The sequence below is a fragment of the Hyla sarda genome, chromosome 1 (genome assembly GCF_029499605.1).
Source record: "Hyla sarda isolate aHylSar1 chromosome 1, aHylSar1.hap1, whole genome shotgun sequence".
NCBI classification, from domain to species: domain Eukaryota; kingdom Metazoa; phylum Chordata; class Amphibia; order Anura; family Hylidae; genus Hyla; species Hyla sarda.
The window spans coordinates 181,562,196-181,590,075 of NC_079189.1; the positions used below are offsets into that span (position 1 = coordinate 181,562,196).

Here is a 27,880-nt window from a genome sequence, read left to right on the forward strand (position 1 = left end):
AACATTCTTCAAGACGGTGTCAATGTTGTTGCAATACGAGGTCGGTCCATTCGCAATCAATTGTCACCTAGTGATTTTGCCAACAAAACTGATAACAACACTTGGCTACATGTGAGGGGGTGCTTTAAATGTGCTAGACGTAGAGGCAACTTGTGTAAATTTGTTTCAAAGTCCACTCAATTTTATCTGCAGTTAATGGCAAAAAGTATACTATTAAGTCTTTTATAAATTGTGATACCACTCACATTGTATATTTAGTCACATGTAAAAGCTGCAATGTGCAGTATATGGGCTGCACCACAAGAAAGTTCAAAAGACGCATATATGAACATTTCCATAGTTCAGATGGTGTGTCTTTTGTCTCACACTCTATGTCCGGACTGTCTAAGCACATTGCTGAAATCCATCAAGGTGATTTGTCTTCGTTGGAGGTGTGCGGCATTGAACGAGTCCACCCACCTTGTAGAGGTGGAGACTGGTCTTGGGCTTTAGTGAAAAGAGAAGCCTATTGGATACTGGTGCCTGATACAAGGTATCCGTTGAGAGGAGAGGCCGCCTGAAAGGAGGGGCAATACTTGCATTTGGGTGAATACCTCAGTATATATAAATCATTCAGAGTGAACAGATCTCATGCCATGACTAAGAACTTTATTGTTCGAAACACGTCAGTGGACGTAGGTTTTTAACTCACCAGAGCACTTTAGGTTTTGTCTCGTTTTTTTTAATTTTAAGGCAACATAAATTAAAGCTACAATTTGTATATATTTTTTGTGGAGCTGGAATCCTCTCCCCCTACCCTTTTGGACTGCTATGAGTCAGTCATGCTTCATAACGGAATGTGCTGAGGATGGAATTCTACTTTATAGAGTGAAGCAAGATGAAGCCACTTTATATACATGAATGATATTGATGGCTAAGATTCTGATCCCCGAGACATCAAAATATTTGTCTTCTTAAATTTCAGCAAGATTATTTGTCTTCAACCAGGATGAGGTTTAGGCAGGCTGCCCGTGGTGGTTCCGTATCATATTTCAGGGCTTAAAGGCAGGTGCTCGATTAGATAAACAAAGCTGGCAAGACTTGAATAAAGATTTCCAAGGCCTTTTGTGATGGGTCAAGTGTGTATACCGGTATTTGAGATATTTGACACTACAGCCTACAGTGTTCTAAAATTGCTCAGCATGGTTGTAGTATAAAACAGAGACAAGATCAGAGAACATCTTGTGTCTACTACAAATCTTTTCCTCATGCAGTCATAGGGTTAATCCTAGATGCCTCTTTAGATTTTGATACATTTTCAGTATTGCCCTTGTTGGGTTTTAAGGCATGCCAAGATAACGGATTTTGATGTACTTTTTTTTAATAAATTGCTTTGAGCATGACAAACAAAATGCAAACAAAAATGAAAAAAAAAATTATAAAACAAATTGTATTTAGCTGAATCAAAGAATTCAGATGTAAAAAATGAATAATGCATTCTGTTTATTAAAGACTAATATAAAGGTGTGTCTGCTTTTACTTGCAGAATGGATTTACCCCTCTGTACATGGCTGCCCAAGAGAACCACCTTGAAGTTGTAAAATATTTACTTGAAAATGGGGCCAACCAGAGCACTGCCACAGAGGTAAGCCTAAAGTTACATTTGGCTACTTTATATTACTATTTGGTGATTTCATTTATGAGTGTAATGCTGCCATATGTCATTTATTGCAACCTAGTGCACTGTACCTCAATACCAATATTTAAAGGAAATCTGTCATCAGAATCACCCGCACTAAACCTGTTACACAGGCTTGTAGTGCGGGTGATCCTGATTAAAACGCTCCTTACCTGGTTAAAAATGGTTCAGCGCTTCTTAAGATATCTATATTTTTAGTTTTCTGTTATTCCCTGGCTTCGGACTCAGTGGGAGGTGTTATCATCTGGGACTCGGCCACAAGTCATTCTAGCTGGGCGGAGCTGCCGCCCGGCTCATGAATATTCATGAACTTATCCTCCTGGTCTAATTCTTCTTTCTCGGTCTGGTGGGGAGGGCCGCGCATGCGCCGCGTTCTGTACACCCGGAAGCGGCGTTCTCCCCCCGGCTTCACTCAAGCTGCGGCCCTATACAAGTAAGAAGACGGGCTGCACAAGTGAAAAGCCGGGGGTGGGAGGAAGGGAGGGACGGAGGGTGTATTTATTCACAAACAGACCGAGAAAGAAGAATTAGACCAGGAGGATAAGTTCATGAATATTCATCAGCCGGGCGGCAGCTCCGCCCAGCTAGAATGACGTATGGCCGAGTCCCAGATGATAACACCTCCCACTGAGTCCCAAGCCAGGGAATAACAGAAAACTAAAAATATAGATATCTTAAGAAGCGCTGAACCATTTTTAACCAGGTAAGGAGGGTTTTATCAGGATCACCCGCACTACAAGCCTGTGTAGCAGGTTTAGTGCGGGTGATTCTGATGACAGATTTCCTTTAATTCACATACTTGCCAACAGTGTACTTTGCCTGGAGAAACCTGTGAAATGAACCATAAAAGTTTTTCATAAAAACATAGATCTCAGTCCTTTCTTCTGCATGCAGAACCCACGAGAACTCTATGTACTGGAGGTGCAGGTGCTTGGCGGTTACAAATATGTATATACAAGTACAGAAAGCATGGGGATTCTCATGAGGAGACACAAACTTGGTTGCACAGTAAGCTGGTGCTTCTTGTGGGGCTTGAGCTAAACTCAACATTTCTGAATCTCTTGGTGCCCTTGCTTACAGGATAACAATGCACAGAGTCTCCAAACCCTTGTGACCAGGGCACTCTTTAAACACACTGGCATTGTTACAGAGCTTCTCACAGTTCACTTGTCTCCTGCCCCTGGGGCTCTTTACTTTACCAGTCTTTCTCTCTCTCTGCTTACTCTCACTGTCTAAAATAGGCATACTTCTCTACCCACAGAAAACAGCCTGCACCTCTACATCCACACACCCTTGCCCCAGGGTCAGGTGGTGCCCCTTACATGTTCTTATAGTAAAAATGACTTGGCATTTCACAACATTACACAGTATGCCCTATAGTCACATGCCCTCCCACACATACCAATCAGCTCCATGTAAAGGCCTTGCCATGCACCCCTGCTGTTACATATAAGGAGCATCTTGTAGAACATTTTGCCACCACCATCTTGACTATCACTCTGTTATCACAGCAAAGCACACACAAAGTAAAAGTATTTTTTTAGTTTGCACTGAAAAAATAAAAATAGACTATAAAACAAAATAGAGCGCTTACTAACTGCAGTAAAAAAAACTTCTACACATCTTACAAGTACTAATATTACTAAAATTAAAAGACATTGTGGTCCATTTCATAATGTGATCCCAACTCTTTTCCTCTGGTTTTATGCCCAATATGTCGAATGTGTCGCTCCCCAGATTTTAATAGTCCAAAAAAAAAAAACAACCAACTCTCTTTTTTTAATCCTAAAAGCGGCGTGGTTGGAGGGAAAAGGGTGTATGGTACCTGACAAAGGGGCATGTCTCCCGACAGTTTAAAAAAATCCAAGCACATTTACTAATGTTCCCACTCAAAATATGGTGGACTTGAACTCTGGAAAATGCGATAGCTCAAAGCAGTTGTAAAAAAAACTAAACATAGGGCAAAATCGCCAGATTAGTCAATACAAAGTAAATGAACACATGCCTGGACAGTCTGGGCATGCTGGGAGTTGTAGTTATGCAACAACTGGGGAAGAACAGTTTGGAGACCGCTAAGTAAGTAGTGGCCTCCAAACTGTAGCCCTCCAGATGTTGCAAAACTACAACTCCAAGCATGCCTAGACTGTCCAGGCATGCTGGGAGTTGTAATTCTGCAACATCTGAAGGGCCAGATATTGGAGAGCTACATGACCAGCATCCCTTACTGTCTGGCCATGCTGGGAGTTGTAGTTTTGCAACATCTGGAGGGCTACAGTTTGGAGACCACCATATAGTGGTCTCCAAACTGTGACCCTCCAGATGTTGCAAAACTACCACTCCCAGCATGCCCACACAGCCTTTGGCTGTGTGGGCATGCTGGGAGTGGTAGTTTTGCAGCTTTTAGAAGGCCACAGTGAAGATCACTTATCGCGATCTTCACTGCAGCCTTCTCCGACGCACTTTCCGACCGCCGCTCAGATGATGACGCCGCTGCTCCGGGATGCCTCCGCTGCCGCAGGTCCGGGTAAGCCGGGCCATGTTTTCCCCCCAAACATCCAAAAGATCATCCATCACTGCATCACAATCTGGGCTTTATGAAAGAGAAAAAGAAGCTAAAAAGGAGGCTCTCCTCAGTAAGACACGTGAAAGCTGTAAGAAACAAGATTCTCTGATCTGGTGAAACCAAGATTGAAGTTTTTGGCCTCAATGCAAAGTGTCATGTCTGGAGGAAACCAGGTACTGCTCATCACCAGCCCAATACCATCCCAACAGTGAAACATGGTGGTGCCAGCATCATGCTGTGGCATGGAGACTGGTCAGGGTTGAGAGCAAGCTGAGTACAGCAAGCATGTACAGAGATATACTTATTGAAAACCTGATTCAGAGTGCTCTGGACCTTAGATTAGGGAGAAGGTGCACCTTCCAACAAGATAGAAACCTTAAGCATACAGCCAAGACAACACATGGGTGGCTAAGGGACAAATCAGTGAATGTCTCTGTGATATCCCAGTACAGGACATGGTCCTGACTACACTTAGGCCCTGTCAGGTTGAGTCCCTCAATGACCTGGGGACCCTCCTGCAGTGTCTCCCCTGCTGTTATTCTAGTGTTATTTAATGTAATAGGATTATAGTCAGTATGTCAATGTATAGTCAGTATAAAGGACCTTTGGTGGACTCCAGTAAATGTCCAAAGGACCTGTGAAATGTCACGTTATGTTTATGTTATCACATGGTACCCAGAGGGCATCAATTTAACACATGACCCGCAGTTTGACCAATGGACTTTGGCTCAGCCCCCCCTCTATATAAGGGGGCGGCCATTACAATTCTCACTCTTGTACCATCATCACTTTACTGAGACCAGCAAACACCAGAGATCTCAGTGCTAGTGTCCAGTACCTGGAAGGCCTCAAATTTACAGTTATTCCAGTAAATCAAGTCTATGTCTGCTGTCACTATCTACAGTCTAGTCTAACCTAAAGTATAATTCGTCCCAGCAAGCTGCAAGGTGCTTCTGTGTTCCTGGCCACCTCTCTGGGATTCTGGCCTAGCTGTGAAGATAATAACACCTATCTGACCTCTGTAAAGCCTCCGTTAAACCATAACCTAGCCTAGCTATTGGAATAATTGAGATACCGTTTCGGTGGTTCCGGTACCCAAAAACCACTCTGGCGTCACGAACATTAGGGGTTAACCTTGTCCCTGTGGTTAATACCATCTTGCCCTAACCACCTACACCGCTACACCCCGTGTTCCCACCATCACCGTGGGTCATCACATCTTCGTTGCCCAGCCAGAACACTAACTTGAACCCGATAAAACATGAAAATGGCTTTCACTGACTGTGCCCATCCAACCTGAAAAGGAAAGGATCTGCAGAGAATATTGGCAGAAAATCCCCACATCCAGGTGTATAAACCTTCTGGCATCATCCCCAAGAAGACTGGAAATATTCGTTTTTCATTTTTAACAAATAAAGAAGCTCACAATCATTGTCTTGTCACTTGTCCTAAACCTTTAGTATTTTAAATTATCTTGTCCATATCATCTATATAAATTTAGCTTATTTGTAGTTTGCAATATTACATCCCATGACTTTTATTATGTGGTTATTATCTTTGTTTCTCTGACAGGATGGCTTCACTCCTCTGGCTGTTGCTCTGCAGCAAGGACATAATATGGTGGTTGCCATTCTTTTGGAGAATGATACAAAAGGGAAAGTAAGACTGCCAGCTCTGCACATTGCAGCCAGGAAGGATGACACGAAGTCTGCTGCCCTCTTACTTCAAAATGACCACAACGCTGATGTGCAGTCCAAGGTAAGCCATGCAAGGAACAAATATTACTGAAATGATGTCATCGATAAATGTAAATGGTTATGTTTGGGTGTGGTAAGTCTGATACTTTGAGAACTGTTTCGGAGCATATGTGGTTAAAAACACCCATTGTTTTTTTATCTGCCATTTTACGATAGTATAGAGCTTTTCTTTTTTATTTATTTAGCAAGATTTGAGATGCAGGGAAGGCATTACCAATATATCTTTTTCATTTGTTGCTAACTGTAACATAATGTCAGATTATTACAAAATTAATGTTAAATGTATCTTCTGCATCTTCCACTGGAAACTTTTTGATGTCAATATGAATGATTGTTTTACCAATCAATTAAAACAGATTGCTGCTCCATTCATTCTCTATGGGAGCTGCCTGAGCCAAGTTCAGTGTTTTAAGGGGTACTCCACCCCTAGACATCTTATCACCTATCCAAATGATAGGGGATAAGATGTCAAATCTCCGCGGTCCCGCTGCTGGGGACCCCCGGGATTGCCGCTGAGGCACCCCCTGTCATTACTGCACAGAGCGAGTTCGCTCTGTGCGTAATGACGGTCGATACAGGGGACGGAGCAGCGTGACGTCATGGCTCCGCCCCTCGTGACATCACGGCCCGCCCCCTTAATACAAGTCTATGGCAGGGGCGTGACTACCGCCACGCCCCCTCCCATAGACTCGTATTGAGGGGGCGGGCCGTGATGGCACGAGGGGCGGAGCCGTGACGTAACAATGCTCCGGCCCCTGTACTGCCCGTCATTAGGTGCAGAGCGAACTCGCTCTGTGCAGTAATGACAGCAAGGTGCCTCGGAGGCAATCCCGGGGGTCCCCAGCAGCGGGACTGCGGAGATCTGACATCTTATCCCCTATCCTTTGGATAGGGGATAAGATGTCTAGGGGCGGAGTACCCCTTTAAGTAATGTGAATGTAATCTTCGAGGGTAGGACTGTGTGGCCCGGTGCCGTCACCATTGACAGGAATGCAGAGCCCACAGACTTCTGCTCAAAGAATGAACATGTTCTCACCCTTCGACTGTCTCTGCAACTCCCATAGAGAATGAATGGAGCAGTGACCCCCATTCTAACAGACTTGAGTCCACATTCCTGTGATAGTGGGGGGCCCTAAGGGTTACACCCCCTCCTGCTCAGATAGTTATCCCCTAACCCATGGAAAACTTTACATGATGGGAAATTACCTTTAAAGGCTATGTTCACACATTGGAATTTCCATGTTTTGCCCAGACTCCCTTCTGCCAAACTGGCAGCAGATTTTCTGCAGTTTTGCAGATTTTGTGATTGGAATGTGCATGCAGAATTTACTGTATTGTGCTCAACACACAGATTCCAGACAGAATTCAGAGTCCCATTGACTTCAATAAAATCTACTGATGAATTCTGCAAAAACTATAGACAGGTTCCATGTTTTTGTAGAATCCGGAATGCAGACATTCTGCTGCGGAAAATCTGCCATATGAATAAAACTGTGGAAATTTCAATCACCACAATGTTAACTTCATGTAGCAGAATTTCCAAGCTGAATTTTTCCTCTGGATTCTGCATGGAAATTCTGCCGTATGAACACAGCCTAAGAGGCCAGGAGTATACAGTGTAATATATGGTAGTTGTATTGTTAGTTTAGCTGTGTTTTCAAGTTCAGACAGCAAAAATAAGAATGAAAGGCAGTTCCTACATTTACTAGCAATAGTAAATATGTTGAATGTCATGGTTTATCAATTAATATATACTCTTTTTCCAAATTATGCCACTTCAGATGATGGTGAATAGGACCACAGAGGTATACATATAATACATTATTTTGATATGTTGCATGCATCTTTTTTAAGTATATTGTTGTGCTGTCCCTGAGTATACTTTTTGTGTGTTTTCTTTATTTCCTCATCCATATATATGGCTATTTCAGCACGTTATTGAAAAATATTTTTACATATGTATTTAAATGTATGTAAGACAAAAGAATGGTGAAAGATTAGAATGAAAAAAGAGTGGTACACCAGAGGAAGGAATAAGTGAGCATAGCAGATATGAAACTATAGACAGAAAAGGGGGCATTCAAATGTCAACTCCAGATTAGTAATAACTTAGGGCTTAATTGGCAACTTAATAAAAAAAAATTTAAAGGGGTATTCCAGGCAAAAACTTTTTTTTTATATATCAACTGGCTCCGGAAAGTTAAACAGATTTGTAAATTACTTCTATAAAAAAAATCTTAATCCTTCCATTAGTTGTTAGCTTCTGAAGTTTTCTGTCTAACTGCTCAATGATGATGTCACGTCCCGGGAGCTGTGCATGATGGGAGAATATCCCCATAGGAGCTGCACAGCTCCTGGGACGTGAGTCATCAGAAAGCAGTTAGACAGAAAATAGCAACTCAACTTCTGAAGCTAATAACTATTGGAAGGATTAAGATTTTTTAATAGAAGTAATTTACAAATCTGTTTAACTTTCCGGAGCCGGTTTATATATATAAAAAAAAGTTTTGGCCTGGAATACCCCTTTAAGAATAGGGAAGACAATACAACTACTAGGTTGGCCATTGTCTTAGCATTACCAAGTTGCAGTGTTTTTGGATTTATTTTTAGTAGGGAACATATAATATATGTGGTGTGCAATGTTAACTTTACTGATCATATTAAGGCAAAAAACAATAAGAAATACAATAGCTTTAGGTAGTAAATTACTTTTCTGCAACAATGTGTACATTACATATATATATATATATATATATATATATATATGTATATGATATAATTCTATATTATTTTCCATCCCTGCATGGTAGTCAGGCATATATTTATATAAACTCTATGATTCTGTTTACCTCTCAAAGCAGCTTGAATAGGGGTTGTCCAGTGAAAGGAACAGCCTGTGTATGGTGTACCATAGCGCACAGATCTTCCATTATCATCAGAACTGTCTGGCTTGTAGCTGTGACGTCCTGTCATACCCTCTCAAAGCAGTCAGCTTTATCCCCCCTTCCTATCTGCTAAGGACCAGACCACTGATGTGAAATGGGGAGCTCATTGCTACTCATTAGATTTAAAGGCATTGGGAAACCTTTCTCAGATAATACAGCAGTGAGCCTGTTCTGAGGGACACTACTGTGACTGAAAAAGGCTTCCTGTTACCTTAAAGGGGTATTCCAGGAAAAAACTTTTTTATATATATAAACTGGTTCCAGAAAGTTAAACAGATTTGTAAATTACTTCTATTAAAAAATCTTAATCCTTTCAGTACTTAGCTTCTGAAGTTAAGGTTGTTCTTTTCTGTCTAAGTAATCTCTGATGACACGTGTCTCGGGAAACGCCCAGTTTAGAAGCAAATCCCCATATCAAACCTCTTCTAAACTGGGCGGTTCCCGAGACACGTGTCATCAGAGATTACTTAGACAGAAAAGAACAACCTAAACTTCAGAAGCTCATAAGTACTGAAAGGATTAAGATTTTTTAATAGAAGTAATTTACAAATCTGTTTAACTTTCTGGAGCCAGTTGATATATAAAAAAAAGTTTTATCCCGGATAACCCCTTTAAAATCTAATGAGCAGTAATGGGAGCTCCCCCTTCACATAAATTGTCTGGACCTCAGCAGACAGGAGGGGGGAGGGGGAGCAGTGAGAAAGCAGACTGCTTTCAAAGAGTATGACAGAATGTCACAGCTACAAGCTAGACAGCTCAGCTGATAACAGATCTGCACACCGTTTATATTAGTACGTTGCTTTATTATACTTTTTTACATTATAGACAGGTTGTTTCTTTAACTGGACAACCCCTTTTAATTCACTTTACCTGCTCTGAAATGTTTCCCCTTTTTACAACAATATACTGTATAGAATTCCATTTCTCTTCTATTATGCTTAAAGGAGGACTGTTATGCTCTGGGATTCACAACTTATCCCTTATCCTATGGATAGGGGATAAGTGTCAGATCGCAGGGGGTCCGACCTTAGGATAGGGGATACGTTTTTTTTTATCCCGGAGTTCTCCTTTAACAATAATAAAAGCTATTGGAACTAGCATGTTAGTTAACAGATACCTATTATCAGTGTGAACAAGAGCAAAGACCCTGGGCACTGCTGCAGCAATCAAGCAGCTTCCTCTCCTAGTTCAGCACTCTCTGTGATGAAACGCCCGGCTACACTACTTGAGTGGTGCACAGCATTATATAGAAAAAGGATTTGGTACAATATTCATTAGCAGAAGTAAAGAATGCAGAACTCACCAATCTTGTAGTTACCTTCACCTTTTTATTTCATAAGGACAACAGACAGAACAAAATCTGGACAACTGGCCTATCAGGTCTAAATGACCGAAGTATTTATAGTACGTTCATTTAATTTCGCAAATCGGTTTGTTTTTGAGTTTGTACTACTCATTTAGTAATTTGGTTATGCAACCACCCCTACACGTGTATACAATTTCCACTACACTTCATCACACGAGAACATTGAAAGCCCTCCTTGTGGCATGATACGATTGTCGTCAGTGAGCACCCCCACACATACCGACCACCCGCTGTCCTGGTTTTGTTCCCTCTGTTGTCCTTGTGAAATAAAAAGGCAAGGGTAACTACAAGATTGGTGAGTGCTACATTCTTAAAGGGGTTATCCAGGAAAAAACTTTTTTTATATATATCAACTGGCTCCAGAAAGTTAAACAGATTTGTAAATTACTTCTATTAAAAAATCTTAATCCTTTCAGTACTTATGAGCTTCTGAAGTTTAGGTTGTTCTTTTCTGTCTAGGTAATCTCTGATGACACGTGTCTCGGGAACTACCCCGTTTAGAAGAGGTTTGCTATGGGGATTTGCTTCTAAACTGGGCGGTTCCCGAGACACGTGTCATCAGAGAGCTCTTAGACAGAAAAGAACAACCTTAACTTCAGAAGCTCATAAGTACTGAAAGGATTAAGATTTTTTAATAGAAGTAATTTACAAATCTGTTTAACTTTCTGCAACCAGTTGATATATATAAAAAAGTTTTTTCCTGGAATACCCCTTTAACTTCTGCTAGTGAATAAAATAGCCTTGGGCAAGTTGGTATTTCCAAGCCTCATAGCCTTAAGGACCCAGCAGTATTTTTTTTTTTTTTCTTTTGTAAAGCCAAGACTTTTTATTTTTCTATCAATGTAGCTTGTTTTTTGCAAGGCAAGTTGTACAGTGGTCCCTCAACATACGATGGTAATCCGTTCCAAATGGACCATCGTTTGTTGAAACCATCGTATGTTGAGGGATCCGTGCAATGTAAAGTATAAGACAGTGGTCTACAACCTGCGAACCTCCAGATGTTGCAAAACTACAACACCCAGCATGCCCGGACAGCCAACGGCTGTCCGGGCATGCTGGGTGTTGTAGTTTTGCAACATCTGGAGGTCCGCAGGTTGAAGACCACTGTTAGAGAAAGTTGTACTCACCTGTCCCCGCCGCTCCGGACCGTCACCGCTCGTCACCGCTGCCCGGGATGTCACCGTCCAACGCTGTTGCCGCGTCCCCGACGCTCCGGCAAGGCCTCTGCTTCCCCGGCAACCGCGCTGTACTTTCAAGTTGGTCCAGTGGAAGGATACATGTTTGCATGTGCCAGAAGTCCAATGCAAGTTTATGTGACTTACAGCTAATTTGTTTCCTGCTTTCTTTAGCAGCAGGCGGGCAGATTTAACACGTATCCAGTCACCGGACCAACATCAAATAAGTGTTCACTAGAGATGAGCGAACTTACAGTAAATTCGATTCGTCACAAACTTCTCGGCTCGGCAGTTGATAACTTATCCTGCGTAAATTAGTTCAGCCTTCAGGTGCTCCGGTGGGCTGGAAAAGGTGGATACATTCCTAGGAAAGAGTCTCCTAGGACTGTATCCACCTTTTCCAGCCCACCGGAGCACCGGAAAGCTGAACTAATTTATGCAGGAAAAGTCATCAACTGCCGAGCCGAGAAGTTCGTGACGAATCGAATTTACTGTAAGTTCGCTCATCTCTAGTGTTCACCTCATCTTTTAGATAGTATATGTTCCTATCACATTATAAAGCATATTGCAGTGGCTTTATAGGATTTGGAAATATGTTGAATGCAATTGATATGCTAGTCAGCTCATGAAAATGAGGTTGTATGCGCCTGTACACACTCCATTTCACCCAATTGCAGCATATACTAAAACATAGACCTCCCCCCCCCTCCTGTAGGTCTAGATTAATCCTCTCTGAACAAACAAGATGACTATATAATGATTGGAACAGTTAATGTTCATACGACAGCTTTGTCTCACATTGCAGAAGATATGCAACAAAGCCATTTAATGTTGTGAATAAAATATGGTATACATTATATAGCTCATGCTTCAATCCCTAAATAATCTGTAATTGTTAGTTTAATAGCTAAACGATTAAGATACAGTCCCTAGAAATGGCTGCTGAAATAAACACGCTGAAGTGCTGCATTGCAGGGAAGTGAATAAGCAGAAGTTCTGCACACTCAGTCATTCCTGCATAGAACCTGCTCTTGTAGGCAGCCAAACTGCACATTAGAACAATTGCAATGCTGAGAAACAGGCTGTAAGAACTGCACTACATCACTTTATACACAGATGTATCAATCTATAGCATAATATTATTTCAGTTATTTTATATATATATATATATATATATATATAAAGTGCTTCAATGTTATTAAAAGTATTACAGTACCTAAATATTTCTTATCATGACTTAAATATTGATGTCAGCTGTGCAATTGGGTGCAAGTTTGATTAGAAAACACATGTATGTACGTGATGCCCATTCTATTCACATTTAGTGCATCCTTAAAGGGGTACTCCGCCCCTAGACATCTTATCCCCTATCCAAAGGATAGGGGATAAGATGTCAGATCGCCGCGGTCCCCTGGGATCGCCACTGCGGCACCCCGTCATCATTACTGCACAGAGCGAGTTCGCTCTGCACATAATGACAGGCAATACAGGGGCCGGAGCATAGTTACGTTATGGCTCCGCCCCTTGTGACATCACGGCCCACCCCCCTCAATACAAGTCTATGGGAGGTGGCGTGGTGGTCATCACGCCCCCTGCCATAGACTTGCATTAAGGGGACGGGCCGTGATGTCACGAGGGGCGGAGCCATGACGTCACGCTGCTCCGTCCCCTGTATCGCCCGTCATTACGCACAGAGCGAACTCGCTCCGTGCAGCAATGATAGCGCAGTGCCGCAGCGGCGATCCCGGGGCTCCCCAGCAGCGGGACCGTGGCGATCTGACATCTTATCCCCTATCCTTTGGATAGGGGATAAGATGTCTAGGGGCGGAGTACCCCTATAAGTAATACAAAAAAAATTCCAGCTTTACATGTCTTTTTTATATGCCTAATTTGTGTATTTAGCTCACAAATCCCTCCATTCTTCTGCTCTTTCCTTCTGGCATCCCCTGCTCAGGAAAGGTTGTGTCCTAGGCAAGCACTGAGCACAATAAATTCACCTTTTTATTGAGTCTGCTGTGCTGAGTGGCTTCATCCAATCACTTCAGGCTGCTCTGTAAACCCCTCCTTTCTGTGTTCAGACAGGAGGGAGACAGGACAGGAGTGAGCACAGAGGAGTACTAGTCCTGCCCCTACTCCTTGAACTTTGTCCCAGCCTGTGCTGAGACAAAGATGACGCTGCAGCCGGACAGGATTGTGGTATGCCATATATAAGCCATGATTTCTATAAGGGAGATAAAAAAAACAACATTTTTTATGAAGTATATTACAAAATGAAATTTTTTTGATTCTGACACTGCCCATTTAAGTAACTTTTTGCTCTTTCATGCTCCAAAATATATATCCTAATACTAATGTACAGCTACTGTTACTCTGTTAATTTGACTTTTAGCTGCCTAACATTTTTCCCTCATTTACTGACCTCATTGTGAACATCCAAGCTACGCCTTGATATTCTTTTCTGCAGGCTAATGCTTTCCCACACAGTAAATTCTTATAACCTGTTGCCTATATTTTACTGTATACTGTTTTTCTTGATTTTGCAGAGTGGTTTTACACCTTTACACATCGCTGCTCATTATGGAAATGTAAATGTGGCAACGCTTTTGCTCAACAGAGGAGCGGCCGTAGACTTCACAGCAAGAGTAAGAATATTAAGATTATCTAAAGTTGCTGAAATTTTCCAATTAAATGGGGGGGGGGGGGGGGGGGGGTCCCACAATGAATGTGTAATTTCTCTTAGAATGCACAAAACATAATATTAAAGCTCATTTGCCTAAATATTGCGATTACATACTTGCTACAGTGCTACCTGGTGTCCTTTAATTTCTTTCTTATAGTGTACACCTAATGCATCCAGTTCCTGTGGACAAGCAGGACAAGTTTCTTTTGTACATATGTAGTGGGCCCCTTAACTTATCAGGCTCTTGTCTGCCTGCACAGGTTGTATACGTAGTATGTGTTCCCCTGGCTACATTTAATATCATAAAGGAAAAAATAAATAATCATTGTGATATTATTAGTATTTATGATGTCCTTGAAGCAATCACTTTAGAATCATCAGATATATATTTTATGCTCAAATAGATTGTGATTCTCTTCCAGTAAAAAAAAAAAAACAATACTTACAGTCATGGCCATAAATGTTGGCACTCCTGAAATTTTTCAAAAAAATTTAGTATTTCTCACAGAAAAGGATTGCACTAACACATGTTTTGCTTTACACATGTTTATTCCCTTTGTGTGTATTGGAACTAAAACATAAAAGGGAGGAAAAAAAGCTAATTGGACATAATGTCACACCAAACTCCAAAAATGGGCCTGACAAAATTATTGGCACCCTTTCAAAATTGTGAAAAAATAAGATTGTCTCAAGCATGTGATGCTCCTATAAACTCACATGGGGAGAGTAACAGGTGTGGGCAATATAAAAATACACCTGAAAGCAGATAAAAAGGAGAGAAGTTCACTTAGTCTTTGCATTGTGTGCCTGTAGTGCCACACTAAGCATGGATTACAGAAAGAGGAGAAGAGAACATCCTGAGGACTTGAGAACCAAAATTGTGGAAAAACATCAACAAACTCAAGGTTACACGTCCATCTCCAGAGATCTAGATTTGCCTTTGTCCACTGTAGCTAACCTTCCTGGGCGTGGACGGAAGAGAAAAATTGATGAAAGGTGTCAACGCAGGATAGTCCGGATGGTGGATAAGCAGCCCCAAACAAGTTCCAAAGATATTCAAGCTGTCCTGCTGGCTCAGGGAGCATCAGTATCAGGGTGAACTATCAGTCGACATTTATATTAAATGAAACGCTATGGCAGGAGACCCAAGAGGACCCCACTGCTGACACAGAGACATAAAAGAAAGACTACATTTTGCCAAAATGAACTTAAGTAAGCCAAAATCCTTCTGGGAAAACGTCTTGTGGACAGATGAGACCAAGATAGAGCTTTTTGGTAAAGCGCATCATTCTACTGTTTACCGAAAATGGAATGAGGCCTACAAAGAAGAGAACACAGTACCTACAGTGAAATATGGTGGCGGTTCAATGATGTTTTGGGGTTGTTTTGCTTCCTCTGGCACTGGGTGCCTTGAATGTGTGCAAGGCATCATGAAATCTAAGGCTTGCCAACAGATTTTGGGTCACACTGTACAGCCCAGTGTCAAAAAGCTGGGTTTGCGTCCAAGATCTTGGGTCTTCCAGCAGGACAATGACCACAAACATACATCAAAAAGCAGCCAGAAATGGATGGTAACAAAGCGCTGGAGAGTTCTGAAGTGGCCAGCAATGAGTCCAGATCTAAATCCCATTGAACACCCGAGGAGAGATCTTAACATTGCTGTTGGGAAAAGGCGCCCTTCCAATAAGAGAGACCTGGAGCAGTTTGCAAAGGAAGAGTGGTCTAACATTCCAGCTGAGAGGTATAAGAAGCTTATTGATGGTTATAGGAAGCAACTGATTTCAGTAATTCTTTCCAAAGGGTGTGCAACCAAAATTTTCGAGTTTGGTGTGACATTATGTCCAATTTGCTTTTTTTTCTCCCTTTTTTTGGTTTATTTCCAATATACACAAAGGGAATAAACATGTATATAGCAAAACATGTGTTACTGCAATCCTTTTCTGTGAGAAATACTTAATTTTCTTGAAAAATTTCAGGGGTGCCAACATTTATGGCCATGACTGTACCTGAGGTTGCTGGTCAGTTCCTAACTATCTTGACATCAACAAATATGTCTATGTGTGGCTGACTTTTTCAGGTGTGAATTCCACTGCAGATCTGTAGAGAATCAACAGCAATATCAGCTTGGATAATGTGGGTTTTAGTGCACATTGTGATGTAGAATTGCAATGGATTTCAGTTATTAAATGCAAAGTGTAAAATCTAAAACAAGTCATCAGAATGAGCATGCCACAGCTTTTAGCAGACTGATTTTGCTACAATTTTAACACAGATATTTTAGGTTTTTTTCTGCTATAGAAAACTCCATTCACAGCCATGGCTCTATAATTCGCTGCATACGTGTTCTTTGCAATGTGTACCTCAAATCTGCATGCAACAGAAAAGGGGAGAAGGGCTCAACCTGTGTATTATATCAGTATATAAGGGGTGCTACTCACAGCAAAAATGGAAGCAAATAATATATACCAGAGAGAAAGTTAACTGCATATAGTGCACACCCAAAACATGAATTCTAAATAAGCTTTATTATGGAAACCACATATAAACAAGGGAAACACATACATCTAAAAGCATTTAAAAAAGGCTCAATCATGAGCCTAACACAACCATTAGGGAAGGGGCCATGAACCCCCTAACCCCAACCCGGCCCTTAAAGGGGTTATCCAGGAAATAACTTTTTTTTATATATCAACTGGCTCCAGAAAGTTAAACAGAATTGAAAATTATGTGTAAGATTCTTGTATTTTAAATGTGAATGCTTCGTTCTACTGACGTAGATTGCAAATGGCGATTTCTTGCCAATGGTGAGAAACAGACGTTTTTCCCACCTAACACGTCAGAACAGGTAGGCTGTCCGGAGTAATCAGGACTAGCCGCTCACTTGTATGAGAACCAGCATCCGTTCCAGACTGTCATGGCCAGATGAAGCTTGTCTAACGAGTGAAACAGATTAGGAGGTTTATACCCCCCCTGTTGATCTCTCTCCCCCCTTTGCCTTCATGTTTGTGAGTATTTTGCATTAAAGAAGTTTTTTGCTGAAGAAGACCGGTGAATGACGATTGATTTTTCAAACTCTCTACATATTGGATTATTGCTTTCCTGCATATCAGTCAGAGCACCCCTACCTTCCTTACCTTATGTTTTCCTGAACACATCCCGGTCCATCACATCCAGTTGATCAGTAGTTGCAGTGCCGAACAGACTCCCTACCTCTGCTAGATTTGTAAATTACTTCTATTAAAAAATCTTAATCCTTTCAGTACTTATGAGCTTCTGAATTTAAGGTTGTTCTTTTCTGTCTAAATCCTCTCTGATGACACCTGTCTCAGGAAACACCCAGTTTAGAAGCAAATCCCCATAGCAAACCTCTTCTACACTGGGCGTTTCCCGAGACAGGTGTCATCAGAGAGGATTTAGACAGAAAAGAACAACCATAACTTCAGAAGCTCATAAGTACTGAAAGGATTAAGATTTTTTAATAGAAGTAATTTACAAATCTGTTTAACTTTCTGGAGCCAGTTGAGATATATATATATATATATATATATATATATATATATTAAAAATTTCTTCGAATACCCCTTTAATACAATACAGTAATAAAGCTATTGCTCCAAAGATGTAAAAAAAAAAAAATGAACCACATACAGTTTCATGTGACAAAAAAGCAGAAATTTTAGAATTTTTTTTTTTACGTTTACGCCGTTCACCGTAGGGGATCATTAACATTATATTTTTATAGTTCAGACATTTACGCACGCGACAATACAAAATATGTTTATTATTTATCTTTTTTTACGCTTTTATGTATTAATATGGGGGAAAAGGGTGATTAAAAACCTTATTGGGGGAGGAGATATTTCACATTTTTGTAACTTTTTTTTACATTTATTTTCCACTTTTTTAGTCCCCATAGAGGACTATTTATAGCAATCATTAGATTGCTAATACTGTTCAGTGCTATGTATAGGGCATAGCAAAGATCAGTATTATCGGCAATCTTCTGTTCTGGTCTGCAGGAAGGCAGATCAGTGCAGAAGACCCCTGGAGACGGATGGAGGCAGGTGAGGGGACCTCCATCCGCCATCTTGGCTGATCTGATCCCCTCGGGCGATCAGATCAGCCAATATAAGTGCCGCACTGCCACAGATGCCGTGATCTGTATTGATCACGGCACCTGAGGGGTTAATGGGAGACATCAGCGCGATTGCTGATGTCTGCCATTACCAGCGGGTCCGTGGCTGACAGCCGCCGGAATCCGCTGGGAATGAAGCGAGCGCATCTCCTGCGCGCGTATCACAGCCACGCCGTAAATGTATGGTGCTTTGTCCTAAGAGGTGCTGTGCAGCGCCGTACATTTACGGTGCATGTCCTTAAGGGGTTAAAGGGGTACTCCCTTGGAAAACATTTTTTTAAATCAACTGGTGCCAGAAAGTTAAACAGATTTGTAAATTGCTTCTATGTAAAAATCTTAATTTTTCCAGTATTTATCAGCTGCTGTATACTACAGAGGAAGTTCTTTTCTTTTTGAATTTCCTTTCTGTCTGACCACAGTGCTCTCTGCTGACACCTTTGTCCATTTTAGGAACTGTCCGGAGCAGGATAGGTTTGCTATGGGGATTTGCTTCTACTCTGGACTAGTTCCTAAAATGGACAGAGGTGTCAGTAGAGAGCACTGTGGTCAGACAGAAAGGAAATTTTAAAAGAAAAAAACTTCCTCTGGAACATATAGCAGCTGATAAGTACTGGAAGGGTTAAGATTTTTTAATAGAAGTAATTTACTAATCTGTTCAACTTTCTGGCACCAGTTGATTTAAAAAAAAATGTTTTCCAGGGGAGTACCCCTTTATAGCAAATCTGTTAGCTCTATATCATGCACACAACCAATACTTGAACTCAAGGTGTTGCTGAGCTCCACCCTCCTCCACCTTCTCTCTACCCTAGATTATTAATGTACAGGGCTGAGTACTGAAATCCGAGAATAAAGGGGTGGAGGTGGGAGGAGGCATGAATGCTACACAGATATATCATGGGCCGGGTGAGGGAGTATGGTGCTGACTCTGGAGTCAGGTCCGTGCAATAACTGGCAGATGCCCGCTGCTATCAGCAGCAAACATCTGCCAGTTATGACAAACATAAGCGATCATTTAAAGGGATAATCCAGGAATGGGGGGGGGGGGAAACAGAGCTAATTTCTTTCAAAAAACAGTTCCATACCTGTGCCCAGTTTGTGGGTGATATTACAACTTGGCTTCATTCACTTCAATGGAACTGAGCTGCAGAACCACACCCAACCTGAAGACAAACGGGGAGAGGTTTTTGAAAGAAATTAGCTCTGTTTTTCTATTCCTGGATAAGCCCTTTAACTGTTTAATTGAACGTTTTTTGTGGAGTTTTTCATTACAGTAGGCACAATTTTTGGGTTCATTTTTTACTTAATTTTTTTTTTCTAAATGCAGCTGCTCTAGTTTAGTAAGCAGTTTGCAGTGGTTTTCTCCCCCAAAAAATTCCATTATTTGTTTTTTGTACCCCTGCACAAAACAATATGTGTTTATTGTTATTTTTTGCTTTTTTTGTGAAATTTTTACAAAATATAGAATCACACAATTTATGAAACAATCGTGGCAAAAAATGCCAGAAAATGCAGTTTTTAAAACATAATTTAGAATGCTATTGTTTATTTTTTTCATGCAGAATGGAATTACCCCATTGCATGTGGCTTCCAAAAGAGGAAATACAAACATGGTGAAATTACTGCTTGACCGAGGAGGACAAATTGATGCCAAAACCAGGGTAAGATTTAACTATTTGTCTGCAAAATATGTAGGCCTGAATTTGGTACCTATTATAGTTCCATAGACATAAATGTTTAGTGTACTGTTCTATCAAATGGTGCCCTTTAACATACATGTAAGTCATAAAGTGCCTCATGATGGTCAATGATGTCATGGAATGGGCGGACATAGAAGCTGTGCTCAATAGTGTGAGCCCTATTGCACTTGATGGACGATTTCCCAATATAATCTCCCACTATAATGGCCCTGGTAAGAGAAACCTCTGATCTCACCCATGTAACCCCTAATATTCTGCAGTCTATAGCAACTCTATGGCCACTGTATCAAACTGATGAAGGTTTGCTTCTGTAGTGTTAAACATACTTAACATTTTATATATCCAGTTTATTTCACATCACTTTTACTCATGTTTTACGGCCTTTTAGTGTACATTTTAATATTTCTGCAGTATGTCAGCATAGTAATGACTACTGTTAGACACATTTAGTGCATACACATCTGGAGTGAAGTCAGTACCTTAGATGCCTCCTAAATTCTCTTCTCTTAGCTTAATGGAGAATGACTAATCTAAGCATGTAGAGTTTTGGAGGTCTTTAAATAATTCAGAACATAATGAAGATATAAATCTGGAGAGGAATTAATTATAGATGATAAAGTTGCATCCATTCTCATGAAAATAAGGAATCTTTAAATAATTTAGTTTAAGGTCTGGGTCTGTTTTTCTAATTTAATTGTGTAAAATTGTAATAGAGTATGTGCACAGGCTTTGCTACAGTGCATTCGGAAGGCTTTCAGTTTTACAATCTTTTTATTGGGTTTTCAAAACATAAACATAAAAGACATCTATAACATAATGTTAAACAGTCATGACATCTCTTACATGGGGGGATCCATCACATAATATAATATACATGCATATTACAAGGATATTATTTTAAGATTACGCGTATGCGACGATCAACCCTTCAATAGTAAGTTATGTAGAACAACAAGGAACTATTTAGTCCAAGGTAGGACTAGAGTAACGATGGAGACAAGTAAAGATAAAATAAAGGACTTGTGCGCAACACGCACTGTTAATTTAGGTTTAATCACTCTGTAGATCTCATTCTCGTGGGTGCATCCGAGTAGTCGGACTTCATCTTCTCCCTATAAGGATGTGTGGCTTTGGTAATCTATGCTGTTTGTAGTTTAATTGTAGAACTAATAAATGTTTTATTAATCCACTACACTCATGAACTGGTTTTAGCGGGTCAGAGAGGCAAAAGGGAAGAATATTCCTCATCTTGGGAAACATGATTAACTCTCTACAAACCTCCATGACACAATGAAATGCTGTTCAGAAGGCTTTCAGACCCTTTCACTCTTTCCACAGTTTATGTTGCGGCCTTGTAATAAAAAAAAAAAAATAATATATATATATATATATACCGTATTTATCGGCGTATAACACGCACTTTTTAGGCTAAAACTTTTAGCCTAAAGTCTATGTGCGTGTTATACGCCGATACAATCCCAGGAAAGGCAGGGGGAGAGAGGCCGTCGCTGCCCGCTTCTCTCCCCCTGCCTTTCCTGGGGTCTAGAGCGCTGCTGCCGGCCCTTCTCACCCCCTGGCTATCGGCGCCGCTGCCCGTTCTGTCCCCCTGACTATCGGTGCTGGCGCCGATAGCCAGGGGGAGAGAAGCGCCGCCGACAGCCAGGGGGAGAGAAGGGGCAGCGGCACCCATTGCCGGCGCCACTGCCCCGTTGCCTCCCCCCATCCCCGGTGGCATAATTACCTGGTTCGGGTCCGCGCTGCTGCAGGCATCCGGCGTGCGTCCCCTGCGTCGTTGCTATGCACGGCGCGGCGCACTGACGTCATGCGCCACGCCGTGCAGCGCATAGCAACGACGCCGGGGACGCACACCGGAGGCCTGCAGCAGCGCGGACCCGAACCAGGTAATTATGCCACCGGGGATGGGGGGAGGCAACGGGGCAGCGGCGCCGGCAATCGGTGCCGCTGCCCCTTCTCTTCCCCTGGCTATCGGCGCCGGCAATGGGGCGCCGGCAATGGGGCGCCGGCACCGCTAGTCAGGGGGACAGAACGGGCAGCGGCGCCGATAGCTAGGGGGAGAGAAGGGCCGGCAGCAGGGCTCTAGACCCCAGGAAAGGCAGGGGGAGAGAAGCGGGCAGCGACGGCCTCTCTCCCCCTGCCTTTCCTGGGGGTATATCGGGGTATACACGCGCACACACACACCCTCATTTTACCATGGATATTTGGGTAAACAACTTTTTTTACCCAAATATCCTTGGTAAAATGAGGGTGCGTGTTATAGGCCGGTGCGTGGTATACCCCGATAAATACGGTATATATTCCCCATCATTCTGCACTCAATACACCATGAAAATGTGAAAATATAAATGTATAAATATAAATTATTATACATTTTTGAAAATGTATTAAAATTGAAAAGGTAAAAGTTTGAATGGACATAAGTATTCAGACCCTTTGCTATGACACTTGAAATTTAGCTCTGGGGGCCTCTGATTTCTCTTGATCATCTTGAAGATGTTTATATAGCTTGATTAGGGTCACTTTTGGTTAATTCAGTTGATTGGACATTATTTGGAAAGACAATACATATGGAAGCAAAAACAAAGCCATGAGGAGGATAGAACTGCCTGTAGAACTCAGGATTGTGTAGGCATAAATCTGGAGAAGGGTACAAAAAAAATTCTGCTGCACTGAGCATTCCCAGTGACCTCTACAATTCTTAAATGGAAAAAGTTTAGAACAACCAGGACTCCTTTAGAGTTGGCCAAAGCACCAGGCAACATAATCAGAGAAGAAGAGACAATCAAGAACCATATAGCCACAGTCCCAAAGATTCTGTGTGAAGATAAGAGAAACTTTCAGACGGTCACCATCACTGTAGCACTCCACCAATCTGGGATTTATGCAAGACTGGCCTCTCCTCAGTTTGCAAAAAAAAAAAAAAACACCTAAAGGACTTTCAGACTGTGAGAGATTTTCTGGTCTCATGAAACCAAGCTTGTAATATTTGCACTTAAACTAATTGTCATATCTGGAATACAAGGAATACAGGTTGAAAATGCAAGACTGGAAGCTGTACTCGCTGCCAAAGCTGCTTCAACTCAGTACAGAGTAAAGAGTCTAAAAACTAGTGTCACTACAATTTTTTAGTTTTTCCAGTTCCATAAATTAGCAAAGATTTTTACACTATTCTTTTTCCCTGTCACTAGGGCATATTTAGTGTAGAATGATGGGGAAAAACTATATTTTGTTGTATTTCAGTACAAGTCTTCAGCATGACAAAATGTGAAAAAAAAAAAAGGGTCTGAAAAGTTTCCAAATGCTCTGTGTGTGTATCACAGATATGTTATTGCAAAAATGAGGACACAAATATCGTCTTGTTAGATGTTAAATAAATGACATACTGTACCTTTCTTCTTATACAAACACAAAGTCTGATAACTCAAATTAAACAAATATGTTTTCAAAATGGTCAGGCTGCTTTAGAAAAAAAATAAAAAAAAATAGTGACCCGTTACTCCTGTGATCCTCATGAATTGCCTGACCTTGTCAAAACAGTAAATATGATATTTGAGTATTTTAATGCCTTTACTCAAGGCTATGGACACCTTTGCACAATTTTAAATATTGTTATTTTGTTTCCTGAATGCAAACTGAATCAGTATTCTATAAAGTCTTCATTAAAAATTCCCTACTACTTCGCTGCTACTCAGAGTAAAATACGTTTCAAAACTTATTTAAAACTCAAAATGTAAAGGACTTTCTGATTTCTTAGTGTTAGCTGCTCAGATAGTAGACAGGGTGGAGAGAAACAATGGAAGACAGCTCACATAGGCTGTAGAGAAGGGAGAGCAGATATAAGACTCTTATTCATAGAGTATATTTAGAGACTTGGGGGGAATTTAAAGGGGTTATCCAAAATTAACTGGACGATGTTTCACAATATGCACAATATATTCCCCCATCTGGTTTACTTTAAAATGACCTAAATTACAGCTACAGTGTATATGAAATCTTTAAAGCTTTCAGATGTGTTGATATTTAATGTTAAAATGGCTAATAAGGTTGCGGTTTGTTATTTTGTTACAGGATGGACTTACACCACTACACTGTGCAGCACGAAGCGGACATGATACTGCTGTAGAGCTGCTTCTAGAGAGAGGCGCACCACTGCTTGCAAGGACCAAGGCAAATGCTCACTTAATATGTCTTTTTTTTTTATGCTGAAGATGGAAAAATCTAGTTGTGGCAATGCAAACCAGTAGGCATATTTTCTTCCAATATGCCTCGATACAAATATGAAGCAAAAAATTTATGGGGTGTATTGTCCATTTTGGAAATATTATGTTAAGCAGTAGCTCTGCAATACTGGCTATTATATACAGTAAAGTAACCTAGTATAGACAACATTTTTTTAGGAGATCAGGTGACAGTCCAGTTACTTTTCATTAAGAATCATTAGGGTGGGATAAAAATGTAATGGCGGGCATATACATCAGAAAAGTGTTGGTCAAACCCACCATGAAACTGATATCTAAAATATATAGCAGCCTTTAGACTTTTCCCCCAACAAATGATGTTGGTAAAGAGGAGGATCGGCCATGTTGATTTTCAAGTGCCCGATCCTTTTGTTCTTAGAGAAATAAGCCACCACAAGATTAGTTTGGCAGTGGCTTAATACTTCTCCCTACATTCAGATCACATAAATGTTTACAGAGGGTTCGGGAGATATAGCTGCTAGAACCATTTAGACGACAGCTATAACATGTGCATGGGTACTTTTAGTATAAGCGGCTTTGATGTAAAATGTGTTTGTTATTATTCACTTTATAACTTATTTTTTGCTGTAGAATGGCCTGTCTCCACTTCACATGGCTGCTCAAGGAGACCACGTGGAATGTGTAAAACACCTGCTTCAACACAAGGCACCTGTAGATGACGTCACACTGGATTACCTGACAGCTTTGCATGTTGCAGCCCATTGTGGACATTACAAAGTAACCAAACTTCTTCTTGACAAGAGGGCAAACCCTAATGCCCGTGCCCTGGTAAATAGATCTTCACATTTTTTTTATTTTACATAAAAATACAGACATGTATCTATTTATATTGGAATATGTTTTGTTTAACTCTTTATTTGTGTATTCTTGATCCAGTTTAAAGAGCATCTGTCACCTTATATTTTTGAATAGGCATGCTAAAAATATTCTGACCTGCAGAAGGTTACTGTCGTCATATAACTGATCCTGGAAGCCATGCAAACTGTGTCTATCTATCCTAGTCAAAAAAAATTGCTCATACATATTCATTAGGAGCTAGTCTTTTTTTTAAAATTTTTTTATTTTTTTTTATATTAAACGGCTTTTATTATAACAAAGAGTAACACAACAAACAGTCAGGCATATGTAATTAGAGACATGTGTTCAGAATAAAGAATATCACTGATACAGGGTTTATAGGGAGTGTGAACATGAACATATGACGATCCTAAGAACATTAGATAGTTGGGCCTGAACACTAGAAGACTCAGCAAGCAATCTAATGTACATCCTAAACTGTTGCTAGTCTTTTTTTTTATTTATTTTTTAACTGTAATTTTTATTAAGATTTTTTTTTATAATAAACATAAAAGACAACAAAAAAAAGAAAAAGCATAAATCACAAATAAAACAAATGAAGTCAGTAAACCCAAACAGTCGGCAAATGACATTAAAGAGCACAAGAATAAACTACTGAGTATCAGTATAGGTGCACCAAAAGTAGCAGGAACAGCCCTTTAAAAACAGAAAAATAAATAGGTAAGCACACCACCCCTTCAGGGTGGTTAAAACTAGGAGCATCTAAGTACCATATAAAAACACAAAGGACAAGTCAAAAGACCCAAAAGGGAGGGAGGTAAGGAAGGGAAAAGAAAAGGTGGGGAAAGAGGTCAAATGAAATAACAAAGAATATTATGGGGGTTGGCGGTCAGAAAAGCGGTCTCAAGGTTCCCACACAGAAAGAAGCAAATGGTCTTCTTCCAATTTTTGGCTATAAGCGTTTTCGCTGCCAAAACTATGTGCCTGAAAAGCTTGAAAGGCTTCTTAGAGAAAGCCCTATGAGACAGGTGCAAAAGATAATGAAGAGGGTCTAAAGGGAACGAGATACCCTAAACATCAGAGAGCAAACGTTGTACCATACTCCAATAGTCCACTATAAAGGGCAGGACCAAAAAATATGATAAACCGAACCTACACACACAGCACAGTGCCAGCACTGGGAGGAATAGTAGGAGCTTGTCTTTTAGAATACGTATTTTCTCTATTAATAGACAGCGGATTAGCTTGCCACATGACCTCACATTCATGTCTGTACAGCAGTGATTGGTTAAAGCTCACTGAAACTCAGGTCTTCAGACTTCACATATAGGCACACTGTTTTAGACCCAAGCCTAAGCAAAATTGCTGAAACAAACAAAAAAACATGTCAATGGAAAACAAAAAAAAGTAATTTGTCTAAAGCTTCTCATGATAAAATAAAGTAATCTCATTTATAATTCAAAAAGTAGTGACAAATACTCTTTAATTTATTATTCTACTAGTATGTATGAATGATATAAGATTGAATTATTAACATTATACAATGACTCATGGAAATATTTGTATTAAAAAATGGTAATATTCTTAGATTTGTATTATTGTTATTATAAAATGGCATGGATATTAAGTATTGATACTTATTTATTTATCAGCAGTGTTATAAAAATAAGACTTTACAATGAAAAAATATCAATGAAAAACATTTGATTTTATTTAAAGGTTTAAATCGTGTCAAATTTTGCAAAATGGTGGATCTTGCAGCATTGTACACACCTCTTCTTTATGCCGCCTTATGGCTGTCGTACACCTATGGCAGTATTTTGGGCTGTTTGATGCATCTCTTCAAATCTGTTTCAAGTCAAAAAACAATAAAAATAGTGCACATCTTTCATAAATAATGCTCCCATCACGCGTGCCATTTCTCTGACAAACATTACGCCAGTCTTTAGGTGTGTTTCGTATGATAAATGTGCCCCATTGTGTGGTCAGCATTTGCACATTATGATACTGTGTATGACACCAGTTGGGCACTTTGCATACGTTGCATGATTTGTAGGCTTTGATTAGTGCATGAGTCTTGCTAACAAAATGTTTCTCTGAACAGAATGGTTTTACTCCATTGCACATTGCCTGCAAGAAAAATCGTATCAAAGTTATGGAACTGCTAGTGAAATATGGGGCTTCAATCCAGGCTATTACAGAGGTAGAACAGGTTTTCTTAGCTTTCAATTACATCTGGCCATTTCCTGCTTCCCCCTGTCCTGTCTTTGTGTTTCCTTTTCCATCGAATATTCACTATCACCTCTCTCTATCCTCTCAAACATCTGCAGACTTGTAACTGTGGACACCCCATTAGTCTTGTGCAGGGGAGTAAAATGCCTGTTGGTTTGTTTCACAGTCTGGTCTGACTCCAATACATGTGGCTGCTTTCATGGGCCACTTGAACATAGTCCTCCTTCTGCTGCAGAATGGAGCCTCTCCAGATGTCACTAACATTGTGAGTATGTCTTAAAATCAAATAACCGGATTTAATAGACATTATGCAACCTGTTTGATAATGCTCATTTCACCCAGTATGTTTTTGCAATAAAACTGCCTAACTTGTTGGCGTGCATGTCATAAGCTGTGTTATGTTGTGCAGAGAAACTGCCTATGGTGTTCGTGCAAACTATGTCATTGTCCAGATATTACCCACTAAACAGGTCATGGCCAATGGCGACATTGCTCGTATTGGAAACATCATAGTCAAAACAGATGGAATGTTAGACTTACCTATAGTAAACCTGAGGTTGGTTTATGTAACAGTCTT

General features: G+C 40.6%; 1 protein-coding gene across 31 annotated transcripts in view; it reads left to right on the forward strand.

Annotated features, from left to right (window-relative positions):
• ANK2 (ankyrin 2) overlaps positions 1 to 27,880 on the forward strand; it is a 634,142-nt gene that overhangs the window by 439,586 nt on the left and 166,676 nt on the right. For 24 of the 31 annotated variants that reach the window (XM_056565107.1, XM_056565143.1, XM_056565099.1 and 21 more), the window contains 9 exons: positions 1,526 to 1,624; positions 5,814 to 5,999; positions 7,780 to 7,803; positions 14,028 to 14,126; positions 19,859 to 19,957; positions 24,083 to 24,181; positions 24,844 to 25,041; positions 27,176 to 27,274; positions 27,470 to 27,568. In XM_056565107.1, the coding sequence (XP_056421082.1) occupies positions 1,526 to 1,624; positions 5,814 to 5,999; positions 7,780 to 7,803; positions 14,028 to 14,126; positions 19,859 to 19,957; positions 24,083 to 24,181; positions 24,844 to 25,041; positions 27,176 to 27,274; positions 27,470 to 27,568 (1,002 nt within the window). The remainder of the gene's footprint in view (positions 1 to 1,525; positions 1,625 to 5,813; positions 6,000 to 7,779; positions 7,804 to 14,027; positions 14,127 to 19,858; positions 19,958 to 24,082; positions 24,182 to 24,843; positions 25,042 to 27,175; positions 27,275 to 27,469; positions 27,569 to 27,880) is intronic. The other 7 variants (XM_056565172.1, XM_056565182.1, XM_056565082.1 and 4 more) reach the window with 1 other exon arrangement.